At 44.1% G+C, this 25,278-nt stretch overlaps 1 protein-coding gene across 6 annotated transcripts in view; it reads right to left on the reverse strand.

Annotated features, from left to right (window-relative positions):
• Positions 1 to 25,278, reverse strand: part of CHD2 (chromodomain helicase DNA binding protein 2) — an 80,133-nt gene that overhangs the window by 30,481 nt on the left and 24,374 nt on the right. For 5 of the 6 annotated variants that reach the window (XR_008446378.1, XM_054040959.1, XM_054040960.1 and 2 more), the window contains 12 exons: positions 17,896 to 17,957; positions 16,225 to 16,347; positions 15,521 to 15,670; positions 14,557 to 14,690; positions 13,380 to 13,605; positions 9,507 to 9,607; positions 8,452 to 8,496; positions 8,139 to 8,314; positions 6,040 to 6,164; positions 4,784 to 5,000; positions 4,029 to 4,118; positions 2,747 to 2,937 (listed from right to left, as the gene is read on the reverse strand). Coding sequence is in view for 5 of the 6 variants with exons in the window: in XM_054040959.1 (XP_053896934.1) it covers positions 2,747 to 2,937; positions 4,029 to 4,118; positions 4,784 to 5,000; positions 6,040 to 6,164; positions 8,139 to 8,314; positions 8,452 to 8,496; positions 9,507 to 9,607; positions 13,380 to 13,605; positions 14,557 to 14,690; positions 15,521 to 15,670; positions 16,225 to 16,347; positions 17,896 to 17,957 (1,640 nt within the window). In the remaining variant the exon portion in view is untranslated. Of the gene's footprint in view, positions 1 to 2,746; positions 2,938 to 4,028; positions 4,119 to 4,783; positions 5,001 to 6,039; positions 6,165 to 8,138; positions 8,315 to 8,451; positions 8,497 to 9,506; positions 9,608 to 13,379; positions 13,606 to 14,556; positions 14,691 to 15,520; positions 15,671 to 16,224; positions 16,348 to 17,895; positions 17,958 to 24,675; positions 24,799 to 25,278 lie in introns of all 6 variants that reach the window. The other variant, XM_054040961.1, reaches the window with a different exon arrangement.

The following is a 25,278-nucleotide window of genomic DNA, read 5'->3' on the forward strand; positions in this document are numbered from 1 at the left end:
CGGATCACGACACTCACCTTCACAGATCTAGTAACCCCCCCAAACACACAAAGAAATCTGTTATCTACAGCCAAGCCCTCAGACATCATAAAATATGCTCCGAGGAGACAGTCCGGGACACACACCTTAAACTCAGAACTGCCTTCACCAAACAAGGACACTCCACCAGAGAAGTAGATTGCATCCAGGAAGGGGGTCACCCAAATACCCCATGAGAACCTGCTTTAATACAGGGGAAAAACCCTCCGACTGCACATCCCTAGTTGTCATCTACCACCCCATGCTGGAACACATATGGGGTATCATTAAACAGTTACAACCCCTATTCAATAGGGACCACATCCTGAAAGAAATCTTTCCTCAACCCCCTCTTCTGGCCTTCAAACAACCCCCCAACCTCATCAGAAGCAAATTCCTCACAGATCAGGACTCACCAACTTAAAGTGGCACCAGACCCTGCCAGAACAACAGATGCAAAACCTGGAGACACCTCCACTGCTACAACTATCAATACCACCCCCAACACATCTTTCAAGATCCATGAGTCCTACACATTCCTATCACATGTGGTGTACCCCATCCAGTGTACTAAACATTAAATAACAACTATGTGGGCAAAACCAGACAATCACTGCACTCTTGAATGAACTCACACAGAAAAATGATAAAAGACAAGCATGATTCACCTGGGGGTGAACCCTTTTTACGGAACAATCACTCCATATCTCACCTCTCAGTCCTCATTCTCAAAGGAAACCTGCACAACACCTTCAAAAGAAGAACCTGGGAACTTAAATTCATAACTTCACTAGACGCTAAAAACCATGGTCTTAATAAAGATACTGGATTTATGCCTTATTACAACAATCTGCAACCCACTAGCCCCCTTTTTTGTCCTATGACTGCAGGGGTGTTAAAAGGCCATTTTACCGTGAATGGTCTCTTACAATGTGCACTAATTACTTATGCTAAACAATAAGTTGCGCTTGGCATTTTCCTGTGATGCTGGAAGTTCCTTTCCCAGACCTGAAGAAGAGCTGTGTGTGGCTCGAAAGCTTGTGTCTCTCACCAACAGAGGTTGGGCCAATAAAAGATATTACCTCACCCGCCTTGTGTTTCTAAGCCATCTGCTACCAACACACACCTCATATGTCCTTAATACTTTACCCCACAGATTCCGAACCGTACCCAGGGTAACAGACTGGTGAGATGTAAATGCTGTGGGGGTATAATGTGTCAGCAGTTTAAGGGCCTGATCCAAAACCAGCTGAATTAAATGGCAATCTAAACAGTGCACAGAAACACTATGCAACAGTTTGAGACAGGAAGTGAAGAATACCACTTCCCTTTAGCCATCAAAATAATTCAGTATCTCAGAACCCGGTCCTTACTCCAGCAGGTTTCAATCGCTGTAGCAGGTACATTCTAGCTAAGGTTAAGATTCTGTCACAGTTATTTTTAGTAAAAGTCACGGACAGGTCATGGGCAATAAACAAAAATTCACGGGTGCCCATGACCTGTCCATGCTTTTACTAAAAATAAGAGAGCAGGGCTAGATGGGGGGGAGAGGGGGGAGGAATGACAGCTGGAGTCCAATAGGGGGGCACTGATAGGCCAAGTCCCCACAGCTCTGGCTCTAGCAGCTGCAGTCACAACAGGGGTGTGTGGCCATGGGGGGAGAGGGCGGCGCACAGCCCCACCTCTGGGGCTGGCTGCAGCTGTGGGACAGGGGCACACAGTCCCAGCTCTAACCCCAACCACAGACGCACAGCCCTAGCCGCAGCTGGCGGAGAAAGGGCATGCGGCCCCCCGCTGCAGCCCTGGGAACGGTATCTGGGCACATGGCTCCCACCGCAAGCCGCGGACCAGGGGCGCACAAAGTCACGGAGGTCCAGTAAAGTCACGGAATCCGTGACAGCCGTGACTAAATCGTAGCCTTTTAATTATAGCCAAAGGATCTCCAGCTCTTTTTCTTCACTTCTTCAAGAGGCCTGCATCACATTATTAGCCACAGGGTAAAAGTTTCTAACAATGCCTAAGTGACTTAGGAGCCCACATCTCATTTTCAAAAATGACTCAGACGCTTAGGATCCCAAATCTCATTGAGAGCCAATGAGATTCAGGCTTCTAAGAGCCCAGGTCACTTTTGAAAATGGGACTATGGCATTTTTAAATGTTTTTACACCTTGATCTTTGTGGCTCCATATGGATCCTCCTCAATTAAAATCACAGTCTACCCAAAGGCCCCTTATTCTGTCCTGGAGCAATGCTCACGTGGCAGCAGTTTTTGTATAGTCTGTAGCTCCCTCCGTGGAAAGAATCTTCCAACTAGATTGTGTTTCACAGTTTTGAAATTTGCTTTTTTTGCCCCCTGTTATTTTACTGTCTCATTCACGGGCCTCCTTTTTTTAATCGAAGCCTTGAAAATGGTTTGAATGATTGCTTAAAACAGGCGTTTGGCTCTTTGGATGTGGCCCTCCCAGAAGACAGTAATGGAGGCGTTACCCAGCCCGCCTGTTGCCAACACAGTTTACCTCTTTCCACCATTCATTTACCTCTCAGCCCTTGCCACTTTCCCTCTTCATTGGGTTTTCCCCCTCCGTGACTCTCACCCATTCAAGTTTTACTCACTTCTTTCTGTGTCTTCCAAAACTAAGTCATTTCATACTCCATGTCTAGTTAAAAGATGGTATTTGACAATGAACACATACTGGTATCTTTTGAAGTACACAGTAAGGAGGCTTACTTCTCCGGCATGATAAAGTGCAGCAGTGACCAGAGCTCTTTGAGAGAATTCTGAAGCGGGGTCCCAGTGATCAGGAGCCTGTGGTTGGACTTGAAATCAATCAGAGTTTTATACAGCAAAGAGTCATCGTTCTTCAACCGATGGGCTTCGTCCACACCCAGAAAGGCCCAATTAATGCTGCCCAGAACAGTCTGGAGCAAAAAAACAAAACCAAAGGACACACCAGATCAGACTGGCCCCACAAGTGTTTTATGTTCATTTCTCTGTGGGCCTGATGTCAGCTGCGTAGTGTTGCAATAATTGCATTCCATTATGTTCTATTCCAATTCTTATACTGCCCCCATCGCTGTGGTGTCTGAGCACCTTCTGTCTTCAGTGTGCCTAACCAAGAAGCATTTCTTTTGGCGACATGCCTTTGGGACAAGCACGCCATACCAATTCTGGCTCCACTCAGAGGTGAACAGAAACATTTACAAGCTAAATGCCCCAAACATATTTCAGCTAACAGATGGATTTTAAATCGACCATTTCTTCTTTTTAAATTCCTAAAGCACAACCCTTCCCTATCCCACATTCCTCTTCCTTTAATCCACCTCCCGCCCCCATGACTGCGGAGTCCCTGCTGTGCTCACAAGCCCCAGCATGCACTGCGCTGGGGAAGCATCAACACCAGAGCAGCTAATCTGCCTGTGGCGATAAAGCGGTGTATTCACCACTCAGTATTTTTTTTTTCAAGTTCTCTGTTCTCACACTGGATTCAGTGATTCATTGGTAGGGCCTTCTGGCACACTCCAGGCAGCTTTCTCTTTCTGTAAGTGTAAAAGCCATGTGATTTCATCCCTCTGATATGGGGGGTGCATTAACCCTACCATCCCCAATTCCAACACCCTCCCTCTCCAGCCCACATCAAACACTTGTGGGCAGCAAGGGAATGAAGTGTTTTGTTCTTCTTACTGAGTATGTTAATAGTCCAAATTAAGACAGATACAGCTAGCCCAGATACCACAGTGAGAGGTGCTTTATAAGTATGTGTAATCATGAGCAATACTACTACTGTGCAATATTTATAGCAGACTCTGTAGTTTTGTAAGCACGCCAAGTAATGGTAGGCTGCATCTATGTGTTCTCAATTACCAGAGGGGTGGGGTGGGGGGAAAGAAACAGCTTTGGAGCATCATCGTATGGTCTACGAACAGTGCAAGACACACTGGTTTGGAGGGAGGCAGCCCCATTTGTGCAGCATGAGGTAGTTTATGTGAAATACCCCTTGCCCACTACATACCTTATCTTTGAGGAGGATCTCATATGTTGTGATAAGTGCATTGAACTTCAGCCTTTTAGTCTGAGAATGGATCCACTCATATTCACGGATCTGGGAGAGAAGACAACAGTTCAGACACAAACGTCAACCGGAGCTGTTAAAGGGGCACACTCCATTCTTATTATCTGTAGAACCCACGGGTCCCAGCCAAGAACGTGGCCCACTGTGCTAGGTGCTGTACAGACACATGGTAAGACACAGACTCCCCCGAAGAGTCCATAATCTACAGAGGGGAGAGACAAAGGGTGGGCAAGAAGAAGGATTATCATCCTCCTTTTACAGATGGGGAACTGAGGCACAGAGATCATGTGATTTACCCAAACTCAGAGAGGCAGTCTGCAGCAGAGCCAATAATTTAAACCAGATCTCCTGGGCAGTTTAATCCTCCCATTATCTGTATTCATTTGATATTAACTGTCTCATTATTAGTCATAACCTGAGGCTTCCTATATTGCCCCATAAAGTCCTACCTGTCTGCACCTCCATTGCTTAATAAAACAATCACTGTACACACATTATTTAAGCGATGGGAAGGCCGAGACACAGAGGCCTCTACTCTAATGAACCTGGCCAAACTACACAGTTATAGCTATAATGTCAACCCAGAGTTTGCCTCTCTACAGAACCATACGCTACATATAATCTATGCACAGAGATTTTCTTTCTGCATGAGGCTTTCTCCCCTCTCCCACCTGCCCTGCCTTTTATTTACACACCGTGTTTCTGCTCATCATGTCTCCTATGTAAACGACCACATTAATCTCTGGTGCCCAGATTTCAAACTCTCTCTGCCATGAGGTCAGAGTGGACAAGGGCACCACTATCAGGAAGGGGCCATACAGCTGATGCTGATAGAAGAGATAGGAGAGGAATGATATTGTCTGGATAGTCTTCCCCAAGCCCATTTCATCAGCCAAGATCACGCTGTTGTTCCTGAAAGGTGGAGAAACAAAAATAAAGGTTTCAGAGTAGCAGCCGTGTTAGTCTGTATCCGCAAAAAGAAGAACAGGAGTACTTGTGGCACCTTAGAGACTAACAAATTTATTAGAGCATAAGCTTTCGTGGACTACAGCCCACTTCTTCGGATGCATAAAAATAAAGGTGTAATAAATATAACGCTGTATCAATTTACTAAGTGCCAACAAGTAATGACAGAGAATGAAATGTATGCCTTGCAAAAGGTCACTGAACTACTGCCAAGCAGATCCCAGAGCAATTCAGACTGACCTGCTCTACAAAGAATCACTTATGAGTGACAGGGTCAAAGTTTGGACTTCATTTGCCACCAAATTGGCAAGCAAATGCAAAGACAAAAGACAAAAAGTCAACAGACAGAGTTAGAAGAGTGTTTCTCAAAAGATGGGTCTCTCCTACGGAGATGGCTCAAGAAAGCTGAGAGAGAGAGATTTATCTTCTGATTGATTATCAGGTAAACAGGGTTTGCCACACTGGCTCAGGCCAGTGAACCAAACATATTATTCTATCTCCCCAGCATTGAGCCAGAGAAACACACCAGCCCATGCACATCAGAGACCACGCCCCCCAGGACAATGAGGGGAGAAGATCTTCTCTCACTATCTCTTGAGCTCACATTTTACAATGGTCTCCATTTGCCAATCCTGCAGTGCCAAAGAAACAGCAAGGCAGTCAAATCAAGATGGTGCTTTGTGTGCACGTGTTCATACTGAATCCTAGCAATGCAACTGTGTTCCCCCTTAGTTTCCAAAAAGAGAGAATTTTTCCTCCCCTTTTAGCAGGAGGCCTGGATATTTTTGCTGGATGTGTGTGACAACGTTTGAGATCCTGAGCTTTAAAGGTGCTGAAGCAGGGCAGGTAAAAACATCACAACAACAGAGCCAGATCCTGCTGTGGTGTAACAGGGAAACATGATGACTAAATATGGCTCAATAGCTCTAAAAACTACAACCCTGAACAAAACTAGAGCATTACCCAAAACAAGAGCATTACATACTTGCACCACGAGTGAGCAAGCCAGTTGAGCCCCTCCAGCTGGTAATCTCGGAGCTCCAGGTTCTCGCCACCAATGTAAGAAGGCTGTTTCTTCAAAGCAACAAACCTGGGTCTCTGCTTCAACACCTAAAAAGGCAGACTCCTTAAACTCACTGAAGAAAAGGATGAGGCAGGCCTTCGAACTCACTAAATAAAAACTGCAGTGATACATGGGTATATGATATATACAGAGAGAGTACTTGTAACTGCAATTTAGCCACCCACTCGGCAGCAACGAGATCCATCAGTGACAACAGTTTGCTAGCACCTCCTGCTTGCCTGCCCAATCTCAGAATATCAGAGCTGCAGGACATCCCCCTCGGCCTCTTTTCTTCGCTTCATTCTTTTATCATCCTCCTGCCCCCTTCATTTTAATTGATATGGTGCAACATCCTCTATTCCTCTTCCTCCCTGGTGTGTTGCCTTTTCTTTCAGTAATAATAAAACTTTGCATTTCTAACTCCCCCTTTTATAATGTGGCTCATGAAGCATTTTACAAGTATTAAGCCTCATATTCCACCTCTGGGTACATAAGTATTATTGTGCCCAATTTATAGATGGGATAAGATGCAAAGGGATTCATCTATCTATCTGTGATATTAGACAAAGTAATTGTACAAAAACAGTGAGCATTCATTCCAAAACACTGGTAGAAATCGACTCAACACTAAGCAGAAGTCTGCTTTCCCCCCTAACGAAGAGAGTATTTATATGCCTTATTTTCTCTTGGATCAACAGGAATTGGAGAGGATATATTTATCCAGGAAGTCTGATGTATTTCAGATGGGTCAAACTAGGACTGTCAAGCGATTAAAAAAATTAATCACAATTGATCACACGATTAATCGCGCTGTTAAACAATAATAGAATACCATTTATTTAAATATTTTTGGATGTCTTCTACATTTTAAAATATATCGATTTCAATTACAATACAGAATACAAAGTGTACAGTGCTCACTTTATATTCATTTTTGATTATATGAATGTTTAGCATAACTGGCACGTAAATACCTTGCAATGCCGGCTACAAAAGTGCCACGTGAACACCTGTTCTCACTTTCAGGTGACATTGTAAAGAAGAAGCAGGCAGCATTATCTACTGTAAATGTAAACAAACTTGTTTGTATTAACAACTGGCTGAAGAACTAGAACTGAGTGGACTTGTAGGCTCTAAAGTTTTACATTGTTTTGGTTTTGAGTGCAGGTTCTGTAACAAACAAACAAAATCTACATTTGTACGGTATACTTTCACAATAAAGAGACTGCACTACAGTACTTGTATGAGGTAAATTGAAAAATACTATTTATTTTGTTTATCACTTTTACAGTGTAAATATTTGTAATCGAAAATAATATAAAGTGAGCACTGTACACTTGGTATTCTGGTGGTGTAAAAGAAATCAATATATTTGAAAATGTAGAAAAACATCCAAAAATATTTAATAAATTTCGCTTGGTATTATATTGTTTAATAGTGCAATTAATCGAGATTAATTTTTTTAATCACAATTCATTTTTTTGAGTTAATTACGTGAGTTAACTGTGATTAATCAACAGCCCTAGTAGGAACCTATTACAGACACTTCCCACGGATATAAAGTTCCATTGTTATTTCCCTTGACTTCCCGGGTTAACTCATGCCAGTTCTTGATTCTGCGTTCTATGCCAGCCTGGCCTTAGCATGCTGAAGAGACAGCACGGATAGCTGCTAAGCAAGAGGGAGTAAGTGATTTGTAAAGCTTAGCACTAACCCCTCCAGATGACTAAGGAAGTCGAGTTAAAGAGTTCTCCAAGGGGAGTCCCAGCCTTGGTTTTCAAGGAACAGATGGTGTATGTGTTTCAGGGCCTTGAGAACTGGGAGAAGGAACTGAAAAGGATGCAGAGAACCCCTGGAAAAAAACCTGACATGCGAGAGGGAGAAAGGCAAAGGCGATCTCCTCAAGTGATAACCATCCCCGTAGAAAATCTTGCATCACTTATCATCTAAATACAGAGCGAACTTCAGAATTCAGAAACCCAGAGCAAGCCCACCACAAGAGAGAAAGGAAGCGTGCGAACCTTGCAGTCCCGAGTGGGAATGGTTTTGGAGTTGTTGCGATGGCTGAAGCTGTCAATGCAGTGTTGAAACTTCTTGCTAATCAAGGCCTCATCTTCCCAGCTGCACTCTGCATACGGCAACCCCATCCACTTGCACAGATATTCGGGCTCATTAGAGGACAATTTCCGACTGTGAGCTGCAACACATTACAGAAACGCAACCATGAGCAACTGAACTCTAAGGCAGTCATGACCTTAGACTGCCGCCATAATACATGTCACGGCTAATAGCATTATTTAGAGGAGCCAGAAAGGGAGTTAAAGGCCACTTTACCTGGGAACTCAGAATGTCCCATTGCAGACTTGCTGGTCTTCACAGCTACGTTTTCAGAAGCAAACAAAGAATGGTTTTAGTGTCTTAATCACCAGGATGAGATGCATAAAAGATATTCTACAGTTCCCACCAGTTAGGAGGGTTTTTTAAAAGTTCTCTACAATGCATAGAAAGATTGTTAGAGAACACCACTGAACTCTTCAGGCCTAGTTTCCAAAGGCACTGGATACCCACAGCTCCTGCTGAGATCAGTGTGATGTTACTGAGCTGCTGTGAAAGTTACACCACCACATTTTGTCACTACTCATAAAAACCTAAACCCTGAGCTGACATGCAAGCTTCACTGTCAAAGAATGTTATCCTGAGAGATCCTCACAACACTCTACTTTTGCTCTTCAACAGAATCTTCCATCTAAAGATTTCAAAGCACTTTACAAACAGTAATAAGTTAATCAAGGCACCCCGAGGAAATAGGGATTATTAATCCCACTTTACAGTTGGGACAACTGAGGCAAAGAGAGGGAAAGTGACTTGCTCAAGTTGTTTGCAGATGCATCACTAGAACCCAGATCTCCTGTGCTTTAACCTTTAGATTTCCACACATTACAGGATACATAGCACCAGTTTATTCCCCAGAGAGGTGTGAAAACACCACACATTCATTCTTGTGACCCAAATAAAACTTGAATTCCTGGGTCTTACTATTCCTTTATTAGAAAGGTGCACTAAGTCTTGCGCACATGCTCAGGGTTTAGCTAATCGCCATATTTGGGGTTGGGAAGGAATTTTCCTCCAGGGCTGATTGGCAGAGCCCCTGGGAGTTTTTCGCCTTCCTCTGCAGTGTGGGGCATGAGTCCGTTGCTGGAGGATTCTCTGCACCTTGAAGTCTTTAAACCACAATTTGAGGATGTCAGTAGTTCAGACATAGGTTAGGGGTTTGATACAAGAGTAGGTGGGTGAGATTCTGCAGCCTGCATTGTGCAGGTCAGACTAGACAATCATAATGGTCCCTTCTGACCTTAAAGTCTATAATTCTATGATTCTATTTCACTTACCGATCACTCTCTCCACTATCTGATACTGTTTGTTCAACTCTGCAGCGAGCTCCTGTTGGCAGCTGAAGTATTCCACGTCTTCAGGAGTTACCTTGGCTAGCCTGGAGAGAAAAGAAATGGGGGTAGGGGGAGAAGCATATGTAAGAACAATTCTACTTCTGCTCGCTTTGTGGATAGCGATGCTCAAGACCAGCTGTTAAAACTCTACCTGCCTATATAATCTCATGAGTTAGGGTAACTCAATCCAAGTTTACAATTGCTTAGCAAATATTCCTCTTAATGCTTCTAAAGGAACAGGTTATTCACAATGAAACAATACAGAGAAATATATAAGGATTTTCCCTGAAACTTTTGTGAGCTTCTCCTCCACAAAGCCAAAATACATAAGCTTTTACATAAGGAGGGAACCCTCAGCACTCTGGTATCCCAGAACATACTGTGATATGACAGCTGAAGTAATGTGTCCAGTTCTGCGCACTACACTTCAAGAAAGATGTGGACAAACTGGAGAGGTCCAGAGAAGCGCAACAAAAGTAATAGAAGGTTTAGAAAACTTGACCTATGAGGAAAGGTTAAAAAAACCAGGCACGTTTAGTCCTGAAAAAAACAACTGAGAGGGGGGAAATCTGATAACAGTCTTCAAATATGTTAAGGGCTGTTACAAAAAAGATGGTGATCAATTGCTCTCCATGTCCACTGAAGGACAAGAAGTACTGAATGGCCTTAATCTAAAACAAAGGAGACATAGGTTAGATATCGGGAAAACCTTTCTAACAATAAAGGTATTTAAACTCTGGAATAGGCTTCCAAAGGAGCTTGTGGAATCCCCGTCATTGTCCAGCCTGTTCTTAAACCCCCCCGAACACCTGCCAGGGATGGTATAGATTTACTTTGTCCTGCCACAGCACAGGGGACTGGACTTGATGTCTTGGGGTTCCTTCCACCCCTACATTTCTATGAAGTTGCCAACAGGCTCGCAGCTCCCACACAAGGAAACCTCACAGGTATCGCTTCTACTTGAAGATCTGTTCTCGGACAGGGACAGGGACATGACCAAGGAGCTTAAAGTCCCATTTTCAATAGCGACTTGGGCATGTAGGAGACTTAGGCTACATCTGCACTGCAATCAGAAGCGTGAGCTAGCTTGGATTGGGAGCAGCAAGGGCTGTACAAGCCCTGGGTATGTCCTTGAGCAGCTAGCTTGTGCTGGTGCAGCCTTATTGCTGTTGCTGTTCTAGCTGCCTCCATCAAACCTAGCTCAGGTATGTCCACACGTGCTGCTGTCACACACCTCACTGCAATGCAGACACACCCTAAGCCTCCTTGAGAGTCACTGGCATTTAGATGCCCAAGTGCCTCAATCACTTTCGAAAATAGGACTTAGGGTCAATGTTCCCTGTAAACAGCACGCACATATGACCACGCAACAACCTTGTATATACTACGCAGGTCAGAAACTGGCTCTCGTCTCCTGGCTCCAGCAGGGACGTGCGGTAGTCATTTAAGACCCTGCTCTGCCTGCAGCCCTCCGCCCATTCACAGGGTATATGCGGTCCCACTCCTTGCTGCAGAGAGGAGCAAAAGCACTTCCGGTCTCAGGGACACATTGTGTGTGACTCAGCCAGGAGGCGGCAGCAGCAGCAGCGGTGCTGTTGAGGGAGGATGCCCCCCATGCAGGAGCTCAGGTGAGGGGCCCAGCTCCATGGTGCCAGCCTGGGTGAGCAGAGGCTCGACAGCTGCAGCCTGATGGGACCACAACATCCCACACCTGCACAGTTGGTTTCCAGGGACACAGCAGTTGCTGATGCCAAGAGGCGGTGGAGGAAGGAGCTGCAGCCTGGGCTCCTTCCTGGGAGCAACTGGTGGAGGGTCTGAAACCCCAAGCCTGGGGGAAAGACAGTCAGACCCATCCACACTCACACAGACTTCTAAGGTCGCTGCTACAGAGCAAATGGCTTCCTACTGGGACCCCACAAATGTGCGATACTGGGCGGGACCACCCCTCGCCACCCCCCCCCCCATGTTAGTTCAGCATAAAAAGATATTAAAAAAATAAGAGCGTAAGTTTGCCCAAAGGCAAATAAAGATAATACTCTGTGGAGTTTGTAGCCTGCTCAGTATAAAGAAAATTTAGAAGGAACGTTGCTTAGAGTACTTTTGCAAAATGTTACCACTGGGTTATGGCTTACCGCAAGTTCATGCCGAAAGCTCCCTACTGATTTACTGTGTTAGAAACTTACCAGTTCACCATTTTTTTTTAATACTTCTTGAGCTAAGCATGTCTCCCCTTAACACACATGTGTGACTTCTACCAGCATCAGTTGGACATACACTGATCCAGAGATCAACAGACCCCATCAGTGCAGTAAGGCTTGGATCCAAAAATAACCTATCCCTTAAATAAAATCAGCTTTCTGCAAACTAAACATCACATTGCAAAACATTTACAGAGGTTGCCCTGTAAACCTTGCCAATTGCCTTAGATAACATCACCTGCATACCCGTAGTAGCCCACAGATTCTCTGTAGAAAGGAAAGAGAATTTTGCAAATTTGGAAATAAACCATATCTAAGACAAAACTGACAAGTTTTTAAAGTGTGACCACTGTACACTGCATGGGCTGATGTATTTTCAGTACTACGTCTAATTGCTTATCTGTGCTGTACTGGGTGACAACATCTGTCTCTCCCACGTCTCAGGGTTTATCCACACTGCAGCTGGGAGTGAGTCTCACAGCCCCAGTAGGCAGACTCACGCTAGCTTCCCTTGAGTTCGCGCATTAAAAACAGTAGCGTGGACACTGCGGCAGAAGCTTGGGTTAATCGCCCAGACCCAGACCAGGGGCTGAGAGGGCTTGAGAAGCTGCTGCCAGAGCCGTAACATCCACATGGCTATCTTTAGTGAGCTGGCTCCACTTGAATCTACCTGCCCGAGCTGGGAGGCTCGGTCCCAGCTGCAGAACAGACATTGCCTGCATCTTAAAAACCAGGGGTCAGCAGTGGGAAGCACTGCCATAAGCGACTCTATAAATGTACTCATAGAGCAGATTTGTGCAGTTTTTGTGCCGATTAAGCTCCACCAGTTTAGACCCTTAGCTAAATATGCTAACCTCACGTAAGTACTTTTATACAGAGAGACCTGCAGCCACACTAGGGCATGCTGCGTTTCTAAACTGACAGAGTTAAACTGGTATAAAAACTGAGTATAGTCAAGCCCTGAATTTCTGCTCAAGCGGGGCAGCCAAGAAGCAACTTGTGAGGCAAGATTGAACAACGGAGCCTGCGGCTGCCCCCATTTTCAATACAAAGATGTTGACTGATGTCCCAGCATGTACCGTTTCGTCTTCATCAGAATGCAGCTACGCGGGCGCACATGCACACCAACTTGCTGGGACCTGCAGCCTCTGCACCCTGCATCCATATGTGACTAGTTCTCTGGCACTTGGCCCAATACTCAGATTTGGATGATTTCTAACCCCCGGAGTACTGCCTCCAATCTGACTTACATCATGGCCACAAGCACGATACCCATGAAACTGATGTTGAACAGAAGAGAGATCTGTCTTGTCCAGTCAGGCGCCAAAGAAAACAGTTCTCGAGCCCTACCCTCAGCGGACAGGCTCTGCAGAAGGACACCCAGCTGGGGCGAGGGAGGGGCAGACAAGAGGAAATTCTCAGGCTTTTCAATTTCCCATCATAACGAGTAGCAACATCCCTGCTTATTGAAGATGACAGCAGTGATCCAGCATGGACCATGAGCTTCTGGCAAGTTGTCTGAACAGCCGTCGCTTGGACAAAGCTCAGGTGTCCCCTGCTACTGAAGAACCTCCTAAGCAAGGCTAGACACCGATTTTTGTCTTAGGCAAAAACGTACCATTGTTTGATTTCATCCTCTTTTTTCTTGAAGTTCTCTAATTTTTTCAGGCCCTTCACCTTCTGCTGCTGCAGGGACTCTTCGCTCTCCCATGTGCTGTGAATGTACGACCAGCTCTTCCACTTGATCAAGTATTGAACCTCTCCCTCATCCTTTTCAGGGTCAAAGTCAGCGCTGGGGTTGCCGTTGGCTTCGGTCTCATACACAGTGGTGGAAGCACCAGTGGCTGAAAAAAAAAAAAGTTGCAAATTAAATTGGTTTGCAATTGGTGCTTTTATTAGCCAGGCAGTGAAACAAACTGAATAGAGTTGAAGCAGGGAGTTGTTTTTCTAGCTAGTGCGTCTTTTATGGCAGCATAAAGAACATCCCACAGAGCCCCTGATCCTATTACAACCATATGGAAATATCTCTCGACACAAAAATGCCCCTTAAAAAAAAAAAAATCTAAGTACATCAGAAACAGGAAGCCTGCCAAACAATCAGTGGAGCCACTGGACAATTGAGGTGCTAAAGAAGCACTCAAGGAAGACAAGGCCATTGTGGAGAAATTAAATGAATTCTTCCCATCGGTCTTGACTGCAGAGGATGTGACGGAGATTCCCACTCCTGAGCCATTCTTTTTAGATGACAAATCTGAGGAACTGTCCCAGACTGAGGTGTCAATAGAGGAGGTTTTGGAATAAATTGATTATATTAAACAGTAATACATCGCCAGGAACAAAAGTTCTGAAGGAACTCAAATCTGAAACTACAGAACAACTAACTGTGGTATTTAACCAACTGCTTAAAATCAGTCTCTGTACCAGATGATGGAGGATAGCTAAAGTAACGCCAATTTTTTAAAAAGGCTCTAGGGGCGATCCAGGCAATTACAGGCCTGTAAGCCTAACTTCAGTACCACGCAAACAGATTGAAACCATAATAAAGAACAGAATTATCAGACACCCAGATGAACACAATGTGTTTGGGAAGAGTCAACACAGGGGAATAAATCATGCCTCACCAATCTATTAGAATTTTTTGACGGGGGTCAACAAACACATGGAGGAGGAGATTTAAAAATCCTTCTCCACTGGTGGAAACCCAAACACTTCAAGAGCATTACACCAGTGCAGGAGAACCAGACTGTGGATGTGACTAGACCCAGAATCCTAATCTGACTCTCAAAGCTACACACCTCCTTTCTTTCCAATCCTTACGTCCATGACTTTCTCAATGGTCTCGCTGTTGTCCTGCTGTTCATCGGCCCCTTCCCCAGTCATCTCAATCAGGTCATCGGAATCCGTCTCAAAATCATCGTCTTCTTTGTAACTGCACAAAACCAAATACCAAGATGGCAAAAAGCTCTTGTCTTTCCTTAAATCCAAAGACATATGCACACAGCCTGGCATGACACAGGCAAGCCCCTCCAGCATCTATGTTGGGTTTGACTGTGTAATACATTGTTTGAGTTTCTCAGATCAGCCATTCAGCTGGGCTAAAAGTTTACTCTCTGCCTCTTAAAAAACAGGACTAGTTATACAAGATCAGATGAGTGGTCCATCTAGTTCAGTCTCCTGCCTCTGGCAGTAGCAGTTGCTTCAGGAGGTAAAAGAACCCCTGCAGTAAGCAATTATGGAATAACCTGCTTATGGGGAGTGTTTCTTTCTATCCCTCACTGGTGAGGTGCTGGTCTATTCCCTGAAGCATGAGAATAACAGCATGTTGACTGCTTCAATAGGTATCCACCAAATGCTGGGAACCCGTATCTCATCTTTTACAAGCTTTTAGCTACTGACAAGTATCTGCAGCTGGCAATTTTGCATCCATTTCTGTCTAATACTTCGCACTTCTATAGCATCTTTAATCTGATCTCAAAGCATCTTAGAAACATTAACTAAACCACCCAACACCCGTCTGAGGTAGTAAGCAAGTACTGTATGCTTTACAGTAAATGGATACAATGAGCTATGGAGAGGTTAAATGACCAAGAACCAAATCTTGTAAAGAGGCAGTGGAGCTCCACACAGCATGGAGCACAGTTTGCCTGCATGGTTTTCCTTGCCTTCCTCCAGATTACACAGCAAGTCTGACATTAACCAGGTATCCTGACTTCTAAGCCCCAGCTCTGGTTACTATGCAATTCAAAATCCCTGCAGTACCTGACATTTTTGGCCGCTCTGCGCCGGGTTTGCCTTTTGGGAGTCTCATCATCTTCATCATCATCTTCATCTTCAGACGAGTCTTGTTTCTTTCTCCTCTTACCACGTTGGGGCTTGTGGGGCTTTTTAACACTGGCTTTGACCACTGCTCTAAAATGAGTATTAACAAAAAGATATAATACAGTGCGTTGTACACAAGGAGTGCATTTCAGCAGGACTTCCCAGTCCACAAGGAAGTGTACATCCCAAACATGAGATGCTTAGAGCCTGACTCTCCTCTTGTGTACACCAATGTAAATCAGGAACAATTCCACTAACATCAACAGAGTTACACCAATGTATACCAGTTTCACGTGAGAGGAGAATCAGGCCACGGAATAAGTGAGGATAACATCAATGAGGGAAAAGATCTGTATGGGCATGTAGACAATTCCCTCTCCACTCAGTGCAGGACTGGTCCCTCCTGCATATTAGCCAGTCATTTAATAAATTACTCAAGAGGGTGAGGTTTCCAACTGCTTCCCCCCGGAGACTACTGCACACTTTGGCTGACTGTTAATTTGTCCCTTGGCTGCTCCCAGAACACACACACCTGCTCCAACAGCAATTTCCTATGGAAGGTCGCTTACCGGGTACCTTTAAAAGCACTGGAAGTTAAAGAGACATACAATATAAAAGGGAAAGTAAATTCAATCCCTCCTCACCTTCTCAGGACTGGTCTCCTGGCTTTAACTTTCTTCTGTTCTGGTTCACTATCTGCACTGGAGCCTTGCTCCCCACCATTTTCATCCTCCTCTTCCCCAGAAGCCTCCCTTTTCCATTTACCTCTAGGGACAAAAACAGAAGTCAGGAGGGACAATGGAACTTCAACACTATTGGCTGGCTAAACAAAGATTCAAGTCATCAGGTTTAATGCCAGTACATGAGCTACAGGACACAGGAAGTTCAACACTGGCACTGCAATATAATCACTTGTTCAGCCCTGGTAATGAGGGAAAGCACTTGAGTCTCATGTTGCGATTCCCTACTTCTAGCCCTATACCTCAATCACCTAGACTTTACCCAATCTAGTTATGCATTTTCTAAAGTCAAAGCAATGCTGGAAACAGAGTAATATGGTATATTTAATAGAGCTGCCATTTCTTACAGCTTGAAATATATGCACTCCATTTTATTTTTAATATTTATTTATGCATTCTGAGCTTATCAGTGGAACCCCTAAGAGTGATTTCTAGGACTACTGCCTACATATTTCTGAAAAGCATTGGCTTTGGAATGGTGAGCGTGGTCTACGTCAGTGGTTCTCAACCAGGGGTCCAGAGCCCCCTGGGGGGCCGTGAGCAAGTTTCAGGTCTGCCAAGCAGGGCTGGCATTAGACTTGCTGGGGCCCAGGGCAGAAAGCCAAAGCCCCATCTCATGGCCCAAGCCCCAAGACTGAAGCCTGAGCAACTTAACTTCATGGGCCCCCCTGTGGGATGGGGTCCCGGGCAGCTGTCCTCCTTGCTACCCCTTAACGCTGGTCCTGGCTTTTATATGGAGAAAAACAGTTGCAGCACAAGTGGGCCGTGGAGTTTTTATAGCATGTTGGGGGTGGGGGAGAACTCAGAAAGAAAAAGGTTGAGAATCCCTGGTCTATATGCACATTGATATATATATTCTAGGTTTTCTCATAGCCTTATTCTGTTGCTCCTTATTGTATCAGGTCACATACAAATCATTTAAAACTCTAGACACTTAAAGATTTTTGAGAGCATAAGAAAAGGAACTAGATTTTGTGTGTTTTCACAAGGATGAAATTCTCTTTTTATTGGTAAGACGAGCCTGTAGGAACATTCTGGATGGAAAAGGTGACATTACATGAATGTAAAGGAATACAGTCAAGCATATTGGGTGAGGGTGTGGCGTATTTTACAACATGAGAGCTCTCCAGAAGTTTATTTTATTTTATAAGAGAAGAATATAAAACCTAATAGGACAACCAAAAAACCATGCAAATATCTCTAATCAAAACTAATTTTTTAGGACTTAAGCTTTCTTTCCAGTGCTGGAAACCTGAAAAACATTAGCATTAAGCTAGTGCATGAAAAAGCCAAGAGGTAAAACCAATTAGCAGCAGAAAGCGAAGCTGACCAGTTCCCTGTTGAAGCTGAGCTAAGTGCAAAAAAGTAAACAAACAGATTTATAAATGGCAGGACACCCCAACACACACCTTTTTACAAGTTGTTTCAGTTTTAATAATGTGAAGTGTTAATGAAAACCGATTACATTATTTTTATGTACATTTATCTTTACAGTGTCCCTCAAACACAGCTGAATGACAATTGTCTGTTAGAATAAAACCAAAACAATTCAAAACCCTCTCCATAGAGACTTACGGTTTTCTCATTTGCTTCTGGCCTCTTCTTTTTGGGCTCTCATTTTCAGATTCACTACTTGCCTTTAATTAAAAGAAAAGATCAGGTTGTAGGCTTCACTCCACATTCTTTCCTTTAGGAAGCCACTGAAACACACATATGGTCTAAGCTTCGAAGTAGCCCAAGGACTATCCCTTGCTGCAACGCTAGAATTAAAGCATGACACTGTTGTGCAACCATACCACTTAATAAAGGTGACCAGCTACCCAACACCATGAACTTTGGATTCTGAAGACCGTGGTCACAAGGTTAGTGCAGTTGCTTTCAGAGGATGAGGGATTACAAATGCAACTCAGAAGAAAGGGTGAAAAGCCCTAGTGTAACAGGCATCTTGCAGTACTGGAGCCTCCAGAAGTGACTGGCTATAAACCACCTACGACTAACGATCAACTTCTAGTGACAACCAGTGCCTGCGTACTTGGCAGCTGCAAGGTTCACATTACACCCACTCTCCAAAGCGTACACTTGCTTCTAACTTACTTCAGGGTGCACTTCAAATGGCAAGTTTGATCATGCATTGCTAGGGTCCTAGAGACAGTGTGCACCATGGAAGAAAGATGATAGGCCACGATGCTTCTGCTAAGAGTTCCTAGATTTGAAGGCTGAAAATCATTCCTAGTGTGTGTTGGGGTGGAAGGGTGTGACTCTGTATTCTTTGGTTAGTCAGAGCCAGATCTTGCTCTCTTTCAGGGCCCAGCGTAAGGTACATCTATTTTCTCAGGCTTTTGACTGAAGACATGTCGGTGGAGAACATGTTTACAGTGTTGTCAGCGCCCATGCTTTTATCATGCGTCTCGTGACAGCTGTTTTTCTTGAAGGCCTAGCTCCTGGAGCCATGCAATTACATGAGAATCTTAACCTATGTGAAAATGTTCCTATTTTCATTTAAAAAAAAAAAAAAAAAGTTTCTAGCCCTGGTGTTTGCAGAGAAAAACCTTGAAAATGTGACATCAGCATGTCTTAAAGCTACAAAAACCAGACAGCAATGAGAAAAAACCCTTTCTTAAGAAAACAAAATAATATCATGTGATTTGAAGTCAATCTCATGAGTTTTTGGGGCTTGATTCATGATTTTGGAACACTTGGGGTTAGCAAAATTATGTTTAGTTCCGTTGACAGGGCAGGCCATTGATCATTACAACTTGAGTGTTTTGTTATTTAAAATTATGAATGTGAACTAAGTGTCTGATGGGCACATTTTAGGAATGTAAAAACAGTACAGTTAAGTTAAAATCATAAAGTTCTTGGTCCTCCAGTTCCCAGACAGAACCACGAAATCTTGTATGGGAGAAAATTAAGGGAAAAAACTTTATTTAAAAAGGTTATTCTCTCTGCTAGAATCATGTGTTTGTACCTTATTGTTCTCTACTCCCTCAACAAGACAGTGATTGAATGATTGAGAAAAGCTGCATTCACGCTTCTTAATCCGCACACTCCAATACCCTGAAATCAAGTCACTCCTCCTGATTAGCTCTTAGCTCGAGATGTATTCTCTGACTACTGCTATAATACTTTTTTACCAAGGTGTCATTAACTCAGAGGTAATGTAAAAAAGACAACCGATTCACACATCAAACCCTATTTTATTTAATTTGGTCCAGTCATATAAGCAGGCTATCAGATACCGGACCCTCCCACATGAACAAACCGCCCCTTCTTGTGCATGTGACACACGCATATAAAACACAACGCACCCATATCAGTGTGGGAGGGGGGGAAAAAACAAAACAAAAACAGAATCCAATGAGAAATGTCTCAGATCAGATTAGAATTAGAGAAAGAGATGCAAAGATTATTTGTTTATGCAACTTGCTGATTTGTAATCTTCCTCTGGAAACTGCTATTTGCTGCAATATACAGACATATCACAACTGACCATCGCTTTGGTTTGTCATTCAGAAAGGGCACGTCTGCTCTTCAGGCTGTAGTTCCCAGTTCCAGGAGACAGACCCATAACCAGCTCTGATCCAGTTAGCATGCTATAAATCCAATATAGCCTCAGCAGCACAAGCGGTGGGAAGAGCTAGACACCACAAGAACATGCCTAGCATCTCAGACAGAGTGGCTAGCCCCACCCACCACCACAGCAACACTATCGTTACGCATGCTAATTCGAGCAGAGCTAGTGCCGGTATGTCCCCTCGAGCTGGGAATTACACCCCTAGCTCAAAGTGTGGATACACCCAAAGATGGTGTCCATTGTTCATATGCTGGCACTCCGATTTGCACCACCCACCCAACCATACCATATCAGCCCCACGAGCTCTCGAGGATTAAGCCTTCCAGTGCAATCATTTTTTTAAACCTCCCGGGAGAGAACACCCAGCAAAGACATTTTCTCTACCTTCCCCTCTGAAACACTGATTTGGCTTCCATTATTTGGTTTGGGGAAGGCAGGAGGGGATATTAATATTCCAGGTATACCCAATTTGGTGTACTATTTCTCATCCCACAACCTGAGAGCCCATCAGGCAATGCTAATACTGTGCAGGCTGGAAGCTGCAAGGTGTTGAATCCTCCAGGGAGGTGTGAGCACCTGCAGCCTAGTGGAAACTGAGTGTGCTCACCAGCTCTTGGGAGGTGCATGATCCAGCCCAATGTCGCAATGCAGGAAACAACCAAACACAGCTTACACCTCCCAAATACAAGAACTTAGTGAAACAGCATAAGCTGGACTGTTCGTTCAGGAGACAGCTCATGAACGCTGGGGAATGCTCCACTTTCTTCCTATTCTTTTACTTCAATCTTTTTCCATTTTCCCTCTCATTGGTTTCTTTTCTGATTTGCACTGCATCCAACTGTTTGAAAAACCCTCCTTATGATCTGAGACAGTTTTATCTGTGACAATATTTTGTAGTGAACTTGTGTTTATGAACCCGTGCATTGTGCCATCTGACTGCAATCAACGTAAAATTAAAAACAAAACAATCTGGTAAACCAGGCTGATAAACACGATATCACCATATCATGGCAACAAAGTTTAAGCAGAATCCACCATGGATCTCAGTCCTGTTATTGCAGGAAGATGGATGAACTACTACTAGATCTCTCTTCTCTATTATTTTGCCAAGAATAAAGCTTGGTTAAAACATTTATAGGATAGATTCCTGCCCTTCACTAGCTGTTTTTCCCTCTCACTCAACTATTTAAAGTATGCTGCAATTCTCCCCCCTCATCCCCTCAGGTTTGGGATCCTTTCAAGCAACAGTTTTATCCCTTTCCTTACCACGTCTATTTTTTTGCTTCGCCTTTTGATAAAACATGAATAAAATGGGCTGAGTTTATTCTGTCAAACTCTAGCCACAGGAATTTGGGTTAGAAAAGGATCCAGTTTGGAAGAGAACAACAATACCATTTTTTGCATACACTCTTTCTAAGGTGTCTTCACAACCAATGTTAAAGTGGCCCCGGGGCAGCGCTTTAACATGGCTGTGTAGTTGCGATACCAGCGCTGGGAAAGAGCTCTCCCAGCGCAGTAAAAAAAAAAACCCACCCCCACAAGGGGAGTAGCTCCCAGGGCTGGGCTGGTGCACTGTCTACACTGCCACTTTACAGCGCTGAAACTTGCAGCTCTCAGGGGGGTGTTTTTTCACACCCCTGAGTGAGAAAGTTTCAGCGCTGTAACGTGGCAGTGTAGAAAAGGCCTAATAGTGGCTCTTCCTCTCTGCAAAGATCGCTCTTCTTCAGAATTCTATAAGCCTCCATCCTCTGCTCTCTCTGCTACCTATTCCCTTTCTCTGTAATCTTTTTGTTACCTATAAAGCTTAGTTACCATTCTTGCATAGATGATACTCAATCCTACCCGTCTGTCATTTCTTCCTGTCTTGACCAAATGAACTTCTAGCTTCACCTCAGCTACCTTGTCATGCTTTTCAAATATGTAATTGTTTTCTTGTCTACAGCCTAATGACCCCAACTTTCCAGACTCAAGTACATGCAGATAGTTGCTACCTCCCTCCCTTTTCAAACATACAAAAAAAGTATATATAAGCATAAGCACATCCCTCATCCTCTAATTCTGCTAACTCCCCATTTGCTTCAGGGGACAGTTCAAAAACTCTCCAACCAGACTCTCAGACCGTGGGTGAGATTTTTCACCACCACTCTGGCCTCTTTAGGTCAGGCCACAGGACATGAGCTGCATAAAGGGACTCTAAAAACACCAGTTCTGGCTGAGGAAGAATTTCCCCAGTGCAGAAACCTTCTCTTGTCATCTCTCATCTGTCATATAAACCTGTTCTCGTTTTATAGTTGATCTGCAAGATCTTTGGAGCAGGAACCGCGCTTGTGATGTGTTTGTACATAGGCTGTCCTCCGAGGACCACCAGAGTAGTGAGCATGTCAGAGTCAGAGCCGCACATGCAGAATTGCAGAGAGTCTGGGCCTCACAGCTGCCACAACAGTCAGCGCCCCCAAGGGCCGCTTCAGCCACTGGAGCAGCCCAGAATTCAGTCATAAGCTCTCTGGGACTGGGACTGACTTTCTGTTCTATGTTTGTACAGCACCTAAAACATGAGGAGGGCTCCTAGGCACTACAATAATACAAATAATTAATAATAAAGATGGCTTAAAACAACTCAGATCCCCTTCCTCTGGGCTGCAAGTTCCACACTGCGCCCTTTAGCTCATCTAGCACTGGACTCTTTTCCTTAATTTATTATTTATTGTTTTTCAGTAAGTGCCTTCTCCTCTGCTGTGCCTACCAGATGAAACAGCCTCCCTGCTTCTGCCTCACTGACTCTCCCATCTCATGCACTTGTAAATTTCTCTCCCTCTTTGCTAGCATTTAACGTTTACATCTCTAACTGTATTATAAAACTTTAATGTATTTTGAGACCTAGTGTTTGTATAAACAACACTATGCACAATACAGCCAAACTGTATTTTTACTGTCCTGCTGCTGAGGATTACAGATCAGTAGGTCTAAAGAGATGGTCCTGTGGACCATCTGTGGTCGATGGAGCCCTTCCTGACAGCGCACAGAATAAAATGCTTAGAACCAAGAAGCCTGGCATGGCCCAGGAGAGAGTCTTTGATATCAAAAAGTTTAAGAATCACTATGGTAGATCAGGTAACTACTGCAGATCATGTTTTAGAGGGTAATTTCTTCTAGACAAGGATTTGTTCATTTTGGGTCTTGTACAGGCCCAAGCACGCTGTAAGAATTTAATAAATAATGAACAGCAATAATGCTCTCTACAGCTGATCATTATTCAAGCTTCCTACACCCCCGAGTTTTGAAACCATCTAGCTTTGCTGTGGCTGTCCTTTCATTCTGCTCTCAAAATGCGGAGGAATCCAGATTGATGAAAAGGTTAATTTTTTCCTACTTGATGGAATATCCCACTAGATAGTAATAGCAGTATCTGAACCTTAAAAACTAAAATAAGTCAGAGAATTCATAAAATAATCAATTTTTTGAAATTTTTAAAAAATAAATCAATATATGTTGTGTGGTGGAACAAGTCTCTTCTCCTTCATGATACGGGTGCCAAGAGTGCTCAGCTTTGCAGGCTCCTACCCATTCCAATCATGAGACAACTTTCTGATCACAAAAGAGTTATGTCTGTTCGTCCATATTGATTTACTGAATGCCTTAGAATATTTTCAAACCGCTGTGAAATTCTCACTTCCCACTAGTATGACTTACTGTTGTTCTGTTAAATACCAAGACAATACATGGGTGAGCATGGTTCTTGCTGCACACTGTCACACAGTTTCAAAAGTCTCTAGGTTCCTGGATATTTTACTAAAAGTCTCTGCAAGGATGTTTAACAAACATACAAATCTTGTCTTTCACTTCCTGATCTTCTAGCCCAGGTCAGTGTTACCATCTCCGATGGCTGCTTAGTGACTTATGTGACACGTGTTTGATGGTCTCAGTCCAGTTCCCAGAAGACAGCTGTTAGCAGCACAAAAACAACCCTGCCCAAACTGGCGGTCTCAGCATAGTATGACTGAATGGTCCCTAGAGACTGAACTTCCCTCTCAAGCAGATGAGACTTCCCGTAGGAGAACCGATGGGGCAGCACATGGGGAAGTTTGCAATGCTGTTGCCTGGGCTGTTCCTGTTCTGCGGTGAAAGGATGTGAGCCTGCAATGCTGCCGGAGCAATGCTTTTCACTAGAGCCACACCAACGTTTTAGGAAAGAAGGCAGATAAAAAGCTCCTTTACATTGTGTGGAAGCCCCAAACAGCAAGTGGGCAGAGCACATCACTGATGATGGGCTTGACCCCGCACGGTAACAACCACTCACTCTGTGCAGCGCACCCTGAGCTCCCAGTGACTTCAGTGGGAGACTAGGATGCTCAGCACCCATGCAGGATCAAGCCGTAAATAAACTATCTTCCCCGTCCCCCCTTAACTTTTTCGTCTCCAAAATCAAGACTTTCCATCTCCTCATTGTGAGGCCCCGACGCTGCGCTAGTGACCACGTCACACCCTCCATCAGACTCTGCTGCAGATGGGAGTCGCCCTACAGGAACCAGTTGGCCCTGCTTTGAGGGGAAGGTTTTGGATTTGATTGGGATTCTTTTAGCGGGGTTTTGTGGGAGGGGGGCACTGAAGGTTTTGGGTTTTTTTGTTTTTTACAATATTGTGTGGTATAGCAAAGTTTTTACATCTTGGATTTTTTTTTTTTTAACTGTACCTTATATAGTAAGGAATTAAAGATATTGGAAAAGAAAACAACATTTGCAAAACCACGTAATATTGTAAAACAAAAAAAGGACGGGACTTACCTGAGCCCCCTACAGGGCACTCGGGTCTGCAGCGGAGATCTGTGATGGGTGTGACATCACCAGCATAGTGCATGCTGGGGGCATCGCACAGAGAGGCAGCCAGCGAGTCTGGACTTTGCGGAACTTGAAAAGGAAAACAAAAGCTAAGTCAATTATGTGCTAAATGCCCTTCTTACCTGCTGCTGCTGCTATTCGGGGCATTCGGCACACCAGTCTGGAATTTTCTGAGTTTAGTTGCATGGTGCAGATCACATGATCCAGTGGATAAAGCACCAAACTAGGAGTCAGGAGATCTGGGTCCTATTCCCTGACTCACTGTATGACAGTGAAAGTAATTTAGGCCAAAATTTTCAAACCTCGGTACCTAATTGTTAGGTGTCTAAACCCATATATAAGCAATCACCCCTACAGTGGCCTGATTTTCAGAAGATTCTAAAGGGAGCTACAGGTGCCTTGTCCCTCTGAAAAAATCGGGCTGCTCACTTTAGGCCGCCTAACTTTGAACATTTCAGCCTGACCCTCTCTGTGTTTCAGTTTCCCCATCTGTAAAACAGGGAGAATGATGCTTAGCCTCCTTGGAGATCTGCAGATGAAAAGCACTGT

Source organism: Malaclemys terrapin, chromosome 10, assembly GCF_027887155.1.
Source record: "Malaclemys terrapin pileata isolate rMalTer1 chromosome 10, rMalTer1.hap1, whole genome shotgun sequence".
Classification (NCBI taxonomy): domain Eukaryota; kingdom Metazoa; phylum Chordata; order Testudines; family Emydidae; genus Malaclemys; species Malaclemys terrapin.